This window comes from Dipodomys ordii, unplaced genomic scaffold, assembly GCF_000151885.1.
Source record: "Dipodomys ordii isolate 6190 unplaced genomic scaffold, Dord_2.0 Scaffold16, whole genome shotgun sequence".
Taxonomy (NCBI): Eukaryota; Metazoa; Chordata; class Mammalia; order Rodentia; family Heteromyidae; genus Dipodomys; species Dipodomys ordii.
In genome coordinates, this window is record NW_012267232.1 from 6497311 (window position 1) to 6514654 (window position 17344).

The window sequence follows — 17344 nt, forward strand, 5'->3', positions numbered from 1 at the left end:
CTGCTTGGGTTAACTTCAAACCACAATCCTCAGATCTCTGAGTAGCTAGGATTATAGATGTGAGCCACCAGTACTTGGATATCAAGACTTTTAAATTTTTTGTATGTGTTAATACTGGGACTTCAACTCCAAGTGTCATGTTCTCACTTGGATTTTCACTCAAGTAGAACACTCTATCACTTGAGCCAATAAAAAGGATTTTTAAAAAGAGATTTTATTAAATTGGGCATTATACTTGTGGATAAAGAATGATGATGGCTTCTCATTACCTTGCTCATGTAATTGTAACCCCTCTGTATGTATTTTTACAATTAAAAAAAAAGAATGATGATGGCACTCTTTAAAATATTTTTTCCCTAGAGAATCCTATCTGACCTGGAGAAAAATATGATTTAAAAAAAATGGTATTGGTAATAGCACCCAAAAAGAACTACTCTGAATATGATTACAAAAACAATTACTAAAATCTAAATAATTTAGTAATAAAATAGATTTTAAAATATCAATGAATATATGAGTATAAAGGTAACCTTTATATAACACTTACTTTAATTTCTGGCTGAAACCATGTCTGTGTCTTTGTGTCAAATACATGGACATCATTATGCCATCCCCAGAACATCTGTTCTTCCTAAAACAGAAAAATTAAGAATATTTAACAGTGCTATGTTTATATTATTCATTACAGTTTGTCATATATTGTGGCAAATATTAATAGACACCTTACAAAAATAGACTGCCCCACAAGGTATGGTCCCAGGACTAGCAGCCTCACTGGGCAAATTCTTATAGCATTGCTTGCAGTGAACTGCAAGTATACTAATTAAGCCAGCCATGGGTGGCTCATGCCTATAATCCTAGCTACTCAGGAGGCTGAGATCTGAGTATCGCGGTTCAAAGCCAGCCCAGGCAGGAAAGTCAGTGAGACTCTTACCTCCAATAAATCACTTAGAAAACCAGAAGTGGCATTGTGGCTCAAGTGGTAGAGTGCTTGCCTTGAGCTGAAGAGCGCAGGGACAGCACCAAAGCCCATAGTTCAAGCACCACGACCGACCAAAAAAAAAACAAAAAACTTTTTTTCTGAAGTCTCAAGTATGGCAAACTGGTAGCTCTTCAAAACTGAGAAAGTAGCAGGGTGCTGGTGGCTCATACCTATAATCCTAGCTACTCAGGAGGCTGAGCTCTGAGGATTATGGTTCAAAGCCACCCTAGGCAGGAAAACCCCTGAGACTCTTTTCTCCAATTAACCACCAGAAAACCTGCAAGTGGCAGAGCACTAGCCTTGAATAGAGAAGCTCAGAGACAGTGCACAGGCCCCCACAACCAAAATAAAATAAAATAAAGTTTGAAAAAAAGTACCAGACATTGGTGGCTCACACACAGAATCCTAGCTAGTCAGAAGGCTGAGGAATGAGGTTCAGAGCCAGCCTGGGCAGGAAAGTCTCTGTGACCCTTATTTCCAATTAAGTATGTAAAAGCTGATAATGGCACTGTGGTTCAAAGTAGTGAAGCTCTAGCTTGAGCACAAAATCTCAGGGCTACTGCAGGCTCTGAGTTCAAGCCCCAGGATGGGCAAAGTAAAATAAAGTAATTGAGAAAAATTAGGTTTACTATTTCTATGATATAAAGGCTACTGTAAATTAAAGAAAAATGTAGAGTGATTACTTTCTTACCCAAGATGCATCATGAACATCAAAACAGTCTTGAAGTTCATTGTGTCTCCTACATCCATAACCACCAAAATATATTAATCTGAAAAAAATACAAAAGAACAGCATTTAGAAACTCTAGTCTGTACATAGAAAACTGAAATATAGCCGGGTGCTGGTGGCTCACACCTATAATCTTAGCTATTCAAGAGGCTGAGATCTGGGGATCATGGTCCCAAGTCAGCCAAGGCAGGAAAGTCCATGAGACTCTTATCTCCAATAAACCACCAAAAAACCAGAAGTGGTCCTGTGGCTCAAGTAGTAGAGCACTAGCCTTGAGCTGAAGAGCTGAGGGACAGCGCGCAGACCCAGAGTTCAAGCCCCACGACTGACCAGAGAGAGAGAGAGAGAGAATTTTAACAGCCACAGGTAGGGTGGCATGACAAATAAGAGTTTTAACAAAACTGGTTATAGAAGTTTAAACCTACTCCCTAATTCTTTTGCATGGGGAGGGCTCAGGATGTCATCAAAAGCTAGAGGCAAGGGCTGGCTTTGTAGAAGACCATTGGCCTAGCATGTATGAAAACCTAGATCAAATCCTCAATACTGGGGACTGAAAACAAAGCAAAACAAAAAAAAATTATGGAAGCAGAGAACAGTTTTGGGACAATCTAAGCTTTCAAGTACTAAAGTTTAGAATTCACATAAACATGAACACTGTGAGGTATGCCAAGCCTTTACAACATATAGAGTGGCTACCCTCCAAAAGCCAGGGAGGAGCTGTGAGGCTGAAAAAGGTCTCCTAAAGCAAAGAAAGCATGAAGAGAGACTGGCCAGTAAAATGATCTTTGTAGTGGCCTAACAAGCTACTAATTGATTACAAAACACAGAAATCTCTGAAGGGCGAGAGGAGGGGAGGCAGGGAAGGAATGAGGAAGGGAGGGAAGGAAGGAAGGAAGAAAGGAAGGAAGGAAGGAAGGAAGGAAGGAAGGAAGGAAAGAAGGAAGGAAGAAAGGAAGGAAGGAAGGAAAGAAGGAAGAGGAGAGGAGGGAGGGAGGGAGGAAGGAAATCTTCTAAATGATACTACTCATTTAGAAACTAGAAAGAGGAAGAGGCTTTGTGGCTTAAAGCAGAAGAGTGCTAGCCTTAAGCAAAAGATCTCAGGGACAACCCAGGCCCTGGGTTCAATCCCCACAACTGACAAAAAAGAAAAAAAAAAAGAAAGAAAGTAAGTAAGTAGAGGAAGTGGCGCTGTGGCTCAAGGGGTAGAGAACTCAGCTTGAGCTGAAGAACCCAGGGACAGCACCCAAGCCCAAAGTTCAAGCCCCATGACCAACAAATGAAAAATAAAATTGCATCTAAGAAAGAAACTAGAGGGCTGGGAAGGTGGCTCAGTGGTAGAGCACTTGCCTTGCATGCATGAGGCCCTGGGTTCCATTCCTCAGCACCACATAAGCAGAAAAAGCCGGAAGTGGTGCTGTGGCTCAAGTGGTAGAGTGCTAGCCTTGAGCTGAAGAGCTGAGGGACAGGGTCCAGGCCCAGAGTTCAGGCCCACGACTGAAAAAAAAAAGAAAAAGAAAAAGAAAAAAGAAAAGAAAGAAACTAGAAAGAGAAGAGCACTCTGGGAAGCAAGTAGTAGAGGCTGGGAGAGGTAGAGGGTGAGCACCAAAGGCTAACTTCTATTAGAAGCTGACTCTTGCCAAGCATCAATGGCTCACACCTGTAATCCTAGCTATTCAGGAGGCCGAGATCTGAGGATGAAGGTTTGAAGCCAGCCTGGACAGTAAAGACTGTGAGACATTTATCTCCACTAAAACTCCCAAAAAAGCTAAAGTGGTACTGGGGCTTAAGTAGTAGAGTGCTAGCCTTGACCAAAAGAAGCTCAGAGACAGTGTGTAGGCCCTGAGTTCAAGCCCCAGGACTAGCACCAAAAAAAAGCCAAAGTCAATCCCAGTATCTAAGTCATGGAGGGGCAATTCAGGACAAGTTCAGGAGGCCAGTGGCATACCAATGATCAGCCCTACCTGCTTGTAAAGTTTTGAAGCTGCCTCAAGGCTACCCAAGAAAAATCTGCCCTCTCCTGAGACCAGCTCTGAAAGGACCTATATCAAAAAAATCTCCATGGATAGGAAAGTCACCATCACTAAATAAATATATTTAAACAAGTCTGCAATGATTAGCAAACTTGCTGCCAAATGTTTTAAGTACTCAAAATTGAATTTGAAGTGTAGGGAAGTTCTGTCTTCAACAAAGGACTGTCCCAGAACCCCAAATGGAAGCCTCTATCAGGTGTAGATTTGGCATCTGAGTTTTTTTGCTTTTTTTTGTCGGTGGTGGGGCTTGAACTCTGGGCTTGAATGCTGTCCCTGAGCTCTTCAGCTCAAGGCTAGCGCTCTACTACTTGAGCCACAGAGCCACTTCTGGTTTTCTGGTGGTTTATTGAAGATAAACGACTCACAGACTTTCCTGCCTGGGCTGGCTTTGGACCGTGATCCTCAGATCTCAGCTTCCTGATTAGCTAGGATTACAGGTGTGAGCTACCAGCACCTGGCTGGCATCTGAGTATCTGAAACAAAATATGCAATATTTGTTTTTCTGAGTCTGGATTATATCTCTCTTTTTTTTTTTTTTTGTCGGTCATGGGGCTTGAACTCTGGGCCTGGGTGCTGTCCTTCAGCTCTTCAGCTCAAGGCCAACGCTCTACCACTTGAGCTACAGCGCCACTTCCGGTTTTCTGGTGGTTTATTGGAGATAGGAGTCTCACAGTCTTTCCTGCACGGGCTGGCTTTGAACCGTGATCCTCAGATCTCAGCCTCCTGAGTAGCTAGGATTACAGGCATGAGCCACCAGCGCCTGGCTGGATTATATCTTTTAACATGACAATCTCCAGAGCAATAAAGAGATGACCTTCTATCATTTTTTATGCAGAGGACATGATTTCATTCTTTTTATAGCTGAAAATACTTAATTGTATGAATATGCCGTATTTTCTTTATCCATTTATCACTCGGTGGGTACACAGGCTGATTTCATAGCTTGGCTACTGTGAATAATGCTACAATAAATATTGGTTTAAAAAAAGAGGAAGGGAATGCTGGTGACTCATGCCTGTAATCCTAGCTACTCAGGAAGCTGAGATCTGAGGATCAAGGTTCAAAACCAGCCCAGGCAAGAAAGTCCTTGAGACTCTTATCTCCAATAAACCAGAAAATCAGAGGTGGTGCTGTGGCTCAGGTGGTAGAGTACTCGCCTTGACCTGAAGAGCTGAGGGACAGTGCTCAGGCCCAGAGTTCAAGCCCCATGACTGACCAAAAAAAAAAAAAAAATAGTAAGGGAAAAGAAGAAAGAACTAAACTGACAGCATAAGAACAAAAAAGATTTAAAAAAAAAAGATTGGAAAAAGCTAAAAAAAAAAAAAACAGAAAAAAATCAAGAAAACCAATAATTGGTTCTTTGTAAAGACCAACAAAATTAACAAATGTTTAGTAATATTGATTCCTTTTTGAAATGTGCCCAGAGCTGGTGGCTCACATCTGCAATCCTAGCTACTTGACAGAGGCTGAGATCTGAGGTTCAAGATTCTAGTTTTTTTTATGTGGTGCTGAGGAATCAAACCCAGGGCCTCAGGCATGCAAGGCAAGCGCTCTACCACTGAGCCATCTTGCCAGCCCTGAGGTTCAAGATTCTAAATCAGCCTGAGCAGTAAAATCCTAGAGACTCTAATCTCTAATTAACCAGCAAAAAAACTGGAAGTGGATGAGTGGCTCAAGTGGTAAAGCACCAACCTTGAGCAAAAAAGCCAAGTGAAAGAATAAAGCCCTGAGTTCAAGCCCCAATACTTGGACACACACACACACACACACACACACACACACACACACACACACACACACACACACACACACACAGAGGCTGGAAATATAGCTCCATGGTAGAAAACTTGCTAGTGTGCACGCTTCATCTCCAGTATGACAAAAATAACAACAAAAAAGCAAATGCTTGCTTGCTTGGCTTGTGCTCTTCAACTTCAACCAATCCTACTTCAGCCCAGCTTCTTGCTGCTTATTCTGGACATGGAGTCTTACAGACTTTTCTCCCCAGGCTGGCTTCACATTGTGATCCTCCAGGTCTCAATCTCCTCTGTGAGCCATTAACATCTGTCTATAACTTTGATTTTGAATCATGTAACTGTGTTCACTCTCCAGAAAATTTACTGAATAATGTTAATAAATAAAACAAAACAATTACTTCTACTATGTGCATTTATCATGTCGCTCTAATCCACAATAATTGCTGTTCTATTAACATCAAAAAATTCTATAATTACATCTTGGAAAAATTCATATATTTTAGTTTTCTCTACTTTGGCCATGCATACTAAGTGCAGTGAGTACATTATAAATGCAATTGCAGCATTACCTGTCTTTGTATACCCAGCAGGAAAGCTTATCACGTGGTGTGGGTGGCTGACCTTCAAAGTTGGTGATTTTTTCCCAAACATAGGTTCCATCTCTTGTTCGTAAATTAACAAAATAAAGCTTATAAAAGATGAGAACATTATTAGTTTGAAAAGTACATGGCATTCGAAAGTTAAATCTCTATCAGGATGATCTGTGATTTAAAAAAATACTATTACCTATTAGAAATTTTAAATTGTAGAATTAATGAAAATGAGACATGTTTTAGCAGGTAGACCCTGAACAGCTGATGCTATGCAAAACAAAAGAAATGTACATATCACCCAATGTGGAAGAAATAACTATATTACAAAGCTCATAGAACTCATAAATGTTATAGACCATGATAGACAATTTGTCCCATGAAAGTTAGAATGTGTTTGTGACTTTAACTAAGCATCACTATCCCATAATACTGTGAAATTTGGGAAATTATGTAATCACTTAATCACAATAAAGAATTTGAAAAAAAATTAAAAATAAGATGATACTATGTGTTAAAAAAAAAAAAAAGAAGGTAGACCCTGGTGGCTCACAGTTTGAATTCAGCCTATGCAGAAGAGTCTAAGAGATTCCATCTCCAAAATAAGCAGCAAAAAGCTGAATTAGAGGTATGGCTCAAGTGGTACAGTACTGGCTAAGTGTGAAAAAGCTGAGTATGAGCTCAAACCGCAGCGCACACACGCATATGCATGTGTGCGTGCACATGCGTGCGCACACACACACACACACACAAGACATATGGAAATGTATCATTTCCTTTTTTCTATGTGTGTCAGTCTTGAGGTTTAAAATTAGGGCCTAGGTATTGTCCCTGAGGTTTTTGTTGTTGTTGTTCATGGCTAGTGCTCTACCACTTGAACTACAGTTCCATTTCTATCTTTTTGGTAGTCATTTAGAGTAAGAGTCTCACAGTTTTCCAACCCAGGCTGGCTTTGAACCATAATCATCAGCTTTCAGCCTTCTGAATAACTAGGACTATGCTAGAAAATTTCTTAACATGCTCTTGCTTATTAGATATAAACTAAGCATGCATTAATTCTTTTTGTGTATGTGTGTGTGCTGGCCGTAGGGTTTGAACTCAGGACCTGGGCACTCTCACTGAGCTTTTTTGCACAATGCTAGTGCTCTACCACTTGAGCCACAGCTCCACTTCCAGCTTTTTGCTGGTTTATTGGAAATAAGAGTTTCACAGACTTTCCTGAACATGCTGGCTTCAAACAGCAATCCTCAGATCTCAGTCTCCTGAATAGTTAGGTGTGAGTCACCAAGATCTGTCCATTATGTGCTAATTCTGAAGCAGAAAGACATGACAGGAAAGATTCACAAGACTGTTGCATTTTTCCATCTATTCTTTTTCAAAATCTTATAAACTTAACTTAGTTGTAAACCCATGAGATGAGATGACACATTAAATATGACATTTTTCTTCACTCCTGAATTAAAAGAAAATCTTATTACTCGATTGCTGTATCCTTTGTCATCATAGCCTCCAAAAACGTAGAGCTTTCCATGAATGCAAGCACCACAGCTTCCTGACATGGAGGTCGGGAGTTCTCCTTCCATTAGGTGCATTCTCCTGAAGCAAGAAAAGCAAATGAAAAATCCCTTTACCCTGAGTATTTTTTCAGTGAATATTGTCACTTTCTATTGCAATGTGATTATAATTCAGCATGGTGATGCCCTGTAATCAGAGCACTAAGAGGCACAGGTGGAAGAATTGGGAGTTCTAGTCCAACCTGAGCTATATAGTAAGACTCTTACTCAAGTAGAGTAACTGTAGCCAACACTGTAAAAGCGCTAAGAAGCTTTAGTGTAAAGATCCTGCAGCTTGCTGAAGAAACAAAACTAACAAAATTTTCACACATGTGAATTAGAGTAAACATTTTTAGTGTTGGTCATCAAAGAATGGTAAGGAATAGAGAATGTAGAGGGAAGAAGATAGAAAAAAGTCACAGAGAATGAAAGCAGAGGGAGACCTCATAAATGTTCCAAGTACTTTCTTAAATTCCCTATAGTCAATAAGAATGTTTATAATGGACCTATTAATATAAAATATTCTGAAATATAAAATTACTTACCATAACCCACTATCAATATCATAGGTCCAAATTTCATCATTAGGCAAATAAACTTCATTGTCTTCAATAGACTAAAAACACACAATACATAAAGTTATATTTATCAATTACATAGTAATAATTCTGTAGGATAAAATGCAATTAAAATATTACGAACAAAAAACAGACTCTGATTTTTTCTAGCATAAAATACTGAGCAAAAATGGAAAAATAGTAAAAGATTAGACTATGAAATGGCAACTGTAAGAGTTTCAAGAAAAAGAGCAATAAAACTTTTTAAAAGATTTTGAGAAAAGGAAAAAGCAAAATAGCAAATTTTATAGCAAAAATTTTTTTTTTGGGTCCGGTCGTGGGGCCTGAACTCTGGGCCTAGGCGCTGTCCCTCAGCTCTTCAGCTCAAGGCTAGCGCTCTACCACTTGAGCCACAGTGCCACTTCCGGCTTTTTTCTTTTTGCTTATGTGGCGCTGAGGAATCGAACCCAGGGCCTCGAGCATGCAAGGCAAGCGCTCTACCACTGAGCCACCTTCCCAACCCTGAGCACATTTTTTGAGTGCCTTCTATTTATAAGGCATAGTGTCAAATGTTTAATTCTAGAATCCAAAGATCAAGAATAAAATAGAGTGTGATGGGGATTTCACTGCCCCAACAGCCCCCTAAAAACTTATTATAATTTAGATAGTGTGATGTGTAACAAGAATAATCAAATCAGTTCAACAGAATAAACAATCTAAAAGCCCAATGCTGGTGGCTCATGTCTGTAATCCAGCTACTCAGGAGACTGAGATCTGAGGATCTTGGTTCAAAGCCAGCTGGGGTAGGAAAGTCTGTCAGCCACCAGAAAACCAGAAGTAGTACTGTGGCTCAAAGTGGTAGAGCACTAGCCTTGAGCAAAAAAGCCCACAGACAGTTCTCAGGCTCTAAATTCAAGCCCATGACCAACCCTCCCCCCCACACACACACAAAAAAAAAAAAAGAAAAAAAATCCAGAAACAAGTCATATATCCATGGAAACCTGATGTATAACAGATGAATTTTGCAGGTTAGTAGGGAAAAGTGGAACTATGTAACATGTGACACAAGAGCAAGCAGTTATAGAAAACAGAATAACTGCATCTCTACTTTAAGCCAAACAATCAAGGGGGGGAAAAAGCAGATTAAAAAAAGATTTAAACATGGAAGGCAAAATTAAAAACAAAAAACTGTTTACAACACAATACTGGACATCTTTTAATCTCCACATGAGAAAAGATCTCTTAAATAAGATGCAGAAAACACAAAGTATTAATGAAAATACTAAATTTACATTAAAATTAATAAGTTCTGCCCTCCATACATCACCTTTATAATAACAATTAAAAATTGAAATTATAAATAAATTCTAACGTAATTTATATGAGGAATGTTCAAGTAAGAACTCCAAACAGAAGGCAGATTAGATACATGTAACAATATATTTAAAGAATTCATACAAATCAGTCCAAAAAAATAAACATACTGTTAAGAACAATAGGAGGCATGTTATACTAATGTTCATTATTTCTTATTATATCAAAAAAGAAAGAGGAGTTGTGGCCCAAGTGGTAGAGCTCTAGCCTTGAGTACAAAGCTCAGCGACAGTGCTCAGGGCCCTGAATTCAAGCCCCAGGAATGACAAAAAAAAAAAAGGTTACCCTCATAGCGAGGTACCAGTGGCTCATGCCTGTAATCTAGCTATTCAGGAGACTGAGATCTAAGGATTAAAGTTAGAAGCCAGCCCTAGCAGGAAAGTCTGTGAGACTCTTATTTCTAATTAACCACCAAAAAGTCAGAAGTGGATCTGTGACTCAAGTGGTAAAGTGACATCCTTGAGCATGAAAGCTCAGGGGTAGCACCCAGGCTTTGAGTTGAAGCCCCAGAATCAGCACAAACAAAAACAAAAACAATACAAGGACCATTAAAAAATTCACTAATAGTGGAATGAATAAATAAGGCACAGTAAATTTACATAACAGAATATTGTACAGGATATATGTTACATAGCTGGATCAAAGGGTGATTTTCAAATATTTAATAAATACTTGTTTATATTTCACAAAGTATTCAGCATAGGCACTGATAAATTAGAATGGACACAAATTAACAGATACAAGTGCACTCCAGCTGATTAAGCAATATATAAACCTAAAAATGAAAGTAAGTAAGCTGGGTGTCAATAACTGACACCTGTAATCCTAACTACTCAGAAGGCTGAGACCTGAGGATTAAAGTTAGAAGTCAGCTAGGACAGGAAAGTCTGTGAGACTCTTATCTCCAATTAACCACCAAAACAGCTGGAGGTGGAGCTGTAGTTCAAGTGGTAGAGTATTAGCCTTGAGCAAAACTGCTCAGGGACAGAGCCTGAGTTCAAGTCCCAACAACTGCAAACACAAAAAAGTAATTAAGGCCTAAAATGAAAACATACTATAATTCTAAATGAAATAACATAGTTATATATATATATGATAAAATTCTAAAGAAAAAGTGATACAGGGATTGGAGGTCTGGCTAAGGTGATAGAGAACTAGCCAATGAGCAAAAGCATCAGATACCAAGTTCTAGTCCTGGTCTCGGACAAAAAAGAAAAAGACAAAAGTGATTTAGAAGATATTTGAAGGACGGCAGGTGTGGCTCATTGGTATGGCACTAGCCTAGCAAGCAGGAGATCCTGAGTTCAAACCCCAGCACCACAGAACATTTGAGAAAGTAGTCATCTGTAAGTAGGGGTGAAGAGAGCAGAACGCTTTAAAAGCACTGGTGGTAATCTGTTCCTCGGCCTCGCAGGTAAACATATACTTACCACTAAATGATACTTATTTCATACATTCTTTGGTGTATATACTTCATTTTAAAATTAAATAAATGCATTTTTCAGAAAAGAATATTAAAAAGCTCGCAGAATCAGCAGGAAGTTGAAGATTCAGCATCTGACCTACGGAAAGAGCATGGTCTAAAACTACATGTGTTTAGTCCCTGGGGAACACCACACTGCAGCTTGTAGCAGTGCCTTTTATGTCAGGGACTCTGAATTTCTAAAATAATTTCCAGGGTAAAAATCCTCTGAAAGTTCCAAATTTTATATCATTATCATCTTTTGACAGCATTAGGACTTTAGCTCATAGCCTTCAGTTTGCTAGGAATGTACTCTATTGCCAAAGCCTTTTTGAATAGGATCTTGCTTTTTCTTCAGGCTGATCTGAACTGTGATCCTACTATTCATGCTTCCCACCATAGCTGAGAGAACTGGTACACATCAGTACACCAGATTTGTCTGTTGAGGTGGGGTCATATGAACACTTTCTGCCTGACCTGGTGTGGAAATCCTCTCAATCTATCTTCCAATCTCAGCCTCCAGCACAGCTTGGATGACAAGTGCACAGCCTATCTTATTGGTTGAGATGGGCGGGGGATGTCTCAGGAACTTTTGTCTCAGGCTTCTTTAAACTTCAGTCCTCATGAGTAGCTAGGATTACAGGCATGAGCCATTGCATTTAGCTACATCTTTTTCTTGAATCCAGATCTAGCATAAATTAATCTTACCAGCAAGTTCAATCTACTTGTTTATAACTTGGGTGCAAATGAGGCTGAAAAAGTTCTTGACATGCAAAACTTGTGCTTCTCGGGTACTGAATATGAGCTATAACCAGTTCTAGACACAGGCTATAGCAAACTATCTTAGTAGAATTTATGTTCTGTAGAGATTGGTAGGAGGTAGTCAGGCAATGAGTGAAAGTAAATACTCAGATAAATCACTCAGTGGGGAATGAATATCACAAATAGTGACAGGTTTGTACACAAGCATTTAAAAAAATATACTATCCACATGTCTTAGATGGCTTATGTGACCACCTTGGTCACAGAGTAAAACTATTAGGTTTAAAAAGAACATAAACTAACCCCTCTGTAGATTACCTTTATAATAATACAAAAATAAAAAATTAAAAGGACATTTATAGCTTTTGAACACACTGCTAACCTTCTCCTCGAAAAGTTTGCATACATGTGCATTACCACTAACAGCACAGTTATAATTCATTTCCCTACTTTTTTCTCCAAAATTCTTATTAATATTTGCAAAATGAAGAAAAAACTCATCGTTAAGCTGGTCACTGAAGCCAGATATGAAGGGAAAAGCCAAGTGAAATCATGAAGCCCCAAGTTCACAGCCCCAGTACCAACACACACACACACACACAAATTATTTTCAACCAAGATTCTTTGGTTCATGTTATATTTCTTACTCATTTTTCCATGGAGAAATTGTTTATTGTAGACTCTTCCCCTATCATAAATATTTTTCTATTTGTCATTTGCCCTCTCATTTTGTAATGCTTAAAAATCAGTTTTTAGGAAGTAGAGGTATGACTCTAGTGGTAGAACACCAGTCATAAGTGTCCAAGTGTAAAGCCCTGAGTACAAGTCACAGTACTGGTGTGTGGGCATGTGTACTTGCACATGCCCATGCACACGCATACATACCCCTCTTATTTTTTTGGTGTCAGTCCTGGGGCTTGAATTCAGGCCCTTGGTGCTATGCCTGAGCTTCTTTTGCTCAAGGCTATCACTCTACCACTTGAGCCACAGCTCCCTCCACTTTTGGCTTTTTTTGTAGTTTAGTGGAGATAAGGTCTCATAGACTTTCCTACCTGCACTTTGAACTGTTATCCTCAGATCTCACCCTCTTTAGTAGCCAAAATTACAGGCATAAGCCACCAGTGCCTGGCTACACAAATCATTTTTTAAACTGTTTGAACAATTAACACTGTAAGAGAATGCATACCATCAATAAACATATAGATACTGACTCTCTAAAGTTTGGAAAAACTACTTAATAACATTACATGGTCCTAGTAGTAGGACTAAAGTTTGCATTAAATTCAGCACTGTGGGAAAGATACTAAGAGCAGACTAATATTCTGATACCAATTAGAATTTACTATGTATTTTTCTTTGGTATCACTTTTACCTCTGGAGATGTTTTCAGACACACTGTTCTCTAAAATTTGTTCAGGAGCTGAGGGCATGGCTCAAGTGGTAGAACACTTGCCAAGCAAGCACAAAACCCTGACTTCAAACCCTATACTGCCAAAAAAACAAAAGCTAAACCACCAAAACTTGTTCAACAATTAGTACTTTAAATACTAAATAAGTACATTAGACAGGTGTTTTAAGATATGTTTGTTAATTTTAACATTATTTTAAAGAGGAAATTGTCATCAAACAATCACAATTGGGCAATCAGGTCATTATTCTTAACTATTGACTGCTAAAATATCTCCAGATTCCAGGGTATTTTACTTATCTTCTGTTCAGAAGGTATTTCACTTCTAAAACAATTGTTGGAAGGATTCTAATTTTCTCACCACATGCCATGGTTTTTTGTTTTTTTGTTTGTTTTGGTAGTTGGTGGTACTAGAATTTGAAATCAGTGCTCTGAATTTGCTAAGCTGGAATTCTGTCATTGGAGCCACAGCTCCAGCCTGTTTTTTGCTGGTTATTTTGGACATCTCCATGTTCCTGTCTTGGCTTTCCATGACCCCCTATCCAGATCTCAGTCTTCTGTGTAGTAGGCAGGCTGGTTATTTCTGAGATAGGGTCTTCTTCCCCACTGGGCTGTGATTCACCTACTTTAGGTTGTCTATCATGGTGGCTGAGATCACTATTTCTCCTGCCCTCCATAGAGACCGACTCTTGCAGACTTAACTGTCATGCTTGGCCTGGGACTTCAATTTTACCAATTGAAGTTGGAGTGGCAAACACTCACCAGTGTACCCAGCTTTGGTTTGTGAAAGGAGGGGGGTGGACTTCTCATTATCTTTGCTGCCCTGACTAGACTCAAACCAAGTACCCAGAATTAACAAGTAACTACTCATTTTCCTTCCACTTTTGTTTTAGTTATTTAACTGGTGATGAATCCTGAAAAGTTAAAAAGGAATAGACTTAGGATCTGAATGTGTTCCTCCCCACCCCTTCCCCTGTGTGTGTGGGGGGGTCCTTATAGTATCTCTGTTCTTAGGAACACTCAAATATTTTAATTTCATAACTGCCACCTGAAGAAGTGGAATCATCAATTAAACGTGTGTGTGTGTGTGTGTGTGTGTGTGTGTGTGTGTGTACCAGTACTGGGGCTTAAACTATTTTTTTTGCTGGGGCTTAAACTAGTTTTTTTTTTTGCTTAAGGTTAGCACTCTACCATTTGAGCTACAGTTCTATTTCTGAGTTTTTGTTGGTTAATTATAGATAAAGAGTCTCATGGATTTTCCTGCTTAGACTGACTTGGAACTGTGATCCTCAGATCTCAGACTCCTGAATACCTAGGATTATAGGCACGAGCCACCAATGGCCCAGCCACTTTTTGAGATTAAAACAAATGGAGGAAGAGGGTGAGCAAATGTAGTCACCATACCAATGTACATTTTTAAAAATTAAAACTATGTAACTTGAGGATAGGAATGGGAAGAAGAAAATTTGGAGAGAATAATGGAAGGGTCGACACTAATCAAGAAGTGTTATATTCATACCCTTACTTATGCAGTTGTAACCTCTTTGTACAATTACTTAATAAAAGATTAAAACAAGATATAAGACATTAGAACCTTTCACTTATGGGCTCTAAATAACTACATGGGTGAGTTTCATTATGAGTATAAAGTGAACTACATAGACAAGAGATTTTATAAAATTATTACTTTAGTAATTTTTCACTTAACTTAGAATATCAAGAATCAAGTACTAGGATCACATGCCTGTGATCCTAGTACTTGGGAAGTTAAGGCAGCCAGGAAGAAAGTCTGTGAGACTTTTATCTCCGATAAAGGGGGGGGGGGAGAGGGAGAGAGAAGAGAGGGAGAGAAGAGAGGGAGGAAAGGGAGAGGAAGGAGAGGGAGAGGACAGAGAGGAGAGGGGAGAGAGAGTAGAGAGGGGAGAGAAGAGAGAGGGTGGGGGAGGGGAGAGGGGGAGAGAGGGAAAGAGGGAGAGAGAGAAAAGGAGAGGGAAAGAAAGAGGAGAGAGGAGAGGAAGAGAGAGGAGAGAGTGGGGAGAGGAAGATAGAGGAGAGGGAGAGAAGATAGAGGAGAGAGGAGAAGGAGAGAAGAGAGGAGGGAGAGAGAGGAGGGAAGAGGAGACAGGGGAGAGGGAGGAGGGAGAGGAAGACAGGAGAGAGGAGAGGAGAGAGGAGAGGAGGAGAAAGGAGAGGGAAAAAGAGGAGAGAGGAGGGGAAGGGAGGAGAGGGGACAGGGGAGAGGGAGGAAGAGGGAGAGAAGGAGAGAGGGAGAAAGAGGGAGAGGAGAGAGGGAGAGTTGGGGAGAGAGAGCAAGAGAGAGAGAGAGTGAGAGTGAGCACAAGCAGGAACAGGAGAGCCTGGAGTGCTCAGGGATAGTGCCCAGGCCCTTAGGTCAATCCCCAGGACTGGGGGGGATGAAGTTTGGTATCTCTGCATCTTCAAGAGCTAAGAAAAAAAGTAAATATTTTTGTACGTACAGTCATCGTTGTATTTATTTTATCATGAATAAGTGGTGGAAATGGTAAAAATAAATAAATAAAATGAAACAGCCTTTAGAGATCTAGCGTGCTACAATCTACTGCGCTTGATGTCAAATAGCCATTGAAGGTGTTCTCATTGTCCTTATTTATCAAATGGAGATTCAGGTACTTTACCTGGTGAGACTGAGGATTATATAATATTAGGGACATGAAAATTCCTAGCACATCCCAGATACAGTAGGCACTCAAAAGATTACTTCTGATTTTTTCCCCCATACTGCACTAAGTTAAGAAGAAACACACAAACAAACAAAAAAATCCCACTTGGATCTGCACCATCACTAGCATACATAGTAGGTACTTTATTTCAGTGAGTCCATCTCCTTACTGGTCTGTCATAGATTAGTATGTCCGAAGTTGTAGGATCTATTTTCAGTAGTTTCCAGAGGGCTTTTTTTTTCTTTTTTAATCTGTAGACTAAAAAGGATTAGCATATACTCCTGAATGGTTTCCCAGCTTTACGACTCTTACTCCAATCCTCTGATCACTGGAACAAAACAAACACGCGTTCTAACCTCCATGGTAATACGAACTCTCAACCATACTCCTCTCTGGTTTAGTGTTGCTCATACAAACCTAACTTGAAGGAGGGGGTGAGGGGAAGGGTGGAAAGGGGAAAACATAATCGTCCTTATCCATTAGCGAAGAAAAACGACTGACGATACCTAAAGGCTTAGTTAGCTACTGCCAGTGACTTCGGCATTTTATTTCGCGTCTCACCGTGGCCGACCACCGCAACGACAACCACAACGAAAGCAAACACCATGTACAGAATCACCCAGGACCACGTCCTTGGAGGCCTTTTTTTTTTAAAGTGGGCGTCAGTATTTAAGGGCAAGGAATCGCGCGGTAACTGAACTGCCTGACACGGCCCGGGGGTGGGGGGGTTAAACTGGCCACCTGAAGAGGGTGGGGGGGTGGGGGGGTGGGAAGAAGGGAGCATCCGGGGACCAGGCGGGGGGGGGGGGGGGGAGAGGCCTCTGACAGCGGAAGCAACGGCGGCACGGCGTCCAGCCCGGCGTGGCTGGGAGGGCGGGCGCGGGACGCCTGGACGCGGGGCTCCGGGCGCAGGCCCCAGACTCGGGGCGGGGCGGGGCGGGGGGGGGGAGCCGAGACGCGAGGTTCCGGGCGCCTCGGCCCCAGGCCCAGGACGTGCCCCACCTCAGGAGCCGAAGCTGGGGGGCCGGGGCCGGGGTGGGGGGTGGGCGGGCGCTCGGCGTCCCCGCGGACCGAGAACGCCCCGTTCCGCCTCTTCCCCTTACCACGTAGCCCCCCCACACGTAGAGGAAGTTCCCGTCCACCACGGCGCAGTGGCCGCTGCGCTCCTCGGCCACGCAGAACAGCTGCGAGTCCGCCATCCGCGCCGTCGCTGGCGCGCCGCTGCCCCAGCCCGCCGAGCAGCTGCTCCGCGCTCCCGACTCAGGCACGCACAACGGAACGCGTCAAGGGTCCAGATTGTGGGAAGGCGCAACCGGCGCGTGTACGCCGGCCGTCCGCCGCCGGCCGGCCAACGCGGCCCAGAGTTGGACGGCCGGGCCCGGGTGCGCGCGCGGGCGGGGAGGCCTAGCCTCCCGGAGGCCCCGGATTCTCGGGGGGGGT

The 17344-nt window shown here is 41.3% G+C and overlaps 1 protein-coding gene across 1 annotated transcript in view; it reads right to left on the bottom strand.

The window, feature by feature from the left end:
* Positions 1-17344, bottom strand: part of Klhdc1 (kelch domain containing 1) — a 42004-nt gene extending 24660 nt beyond the window's left edge. Inside the window, exons 1-6 of the mRNA XM_013012252.1 lie at positions 17008-17344; positions 8188-8258; positions 7568-7685; positions 6069-6187; positions 1674-1752; positions 548-631 (exon numbers count right to left, since the gene is read on the bottom strand). Of these exons, the coding sequence (XP_012867706.1) occupies positions 548-631; positions 1674-1752; positions 6069-6187; positions 7568-7685; positions 8188-8258; positions 17008-17103 (567 nt within the window). The 5' untranslated portion in view covers positions 17104-17344. The remainder of the gene's footprint in view (positions 1-547; positions 632-1673; positions 1753-6068; positions 6188-7567; positions 7686-8187; positions 8259-17007) is intronic.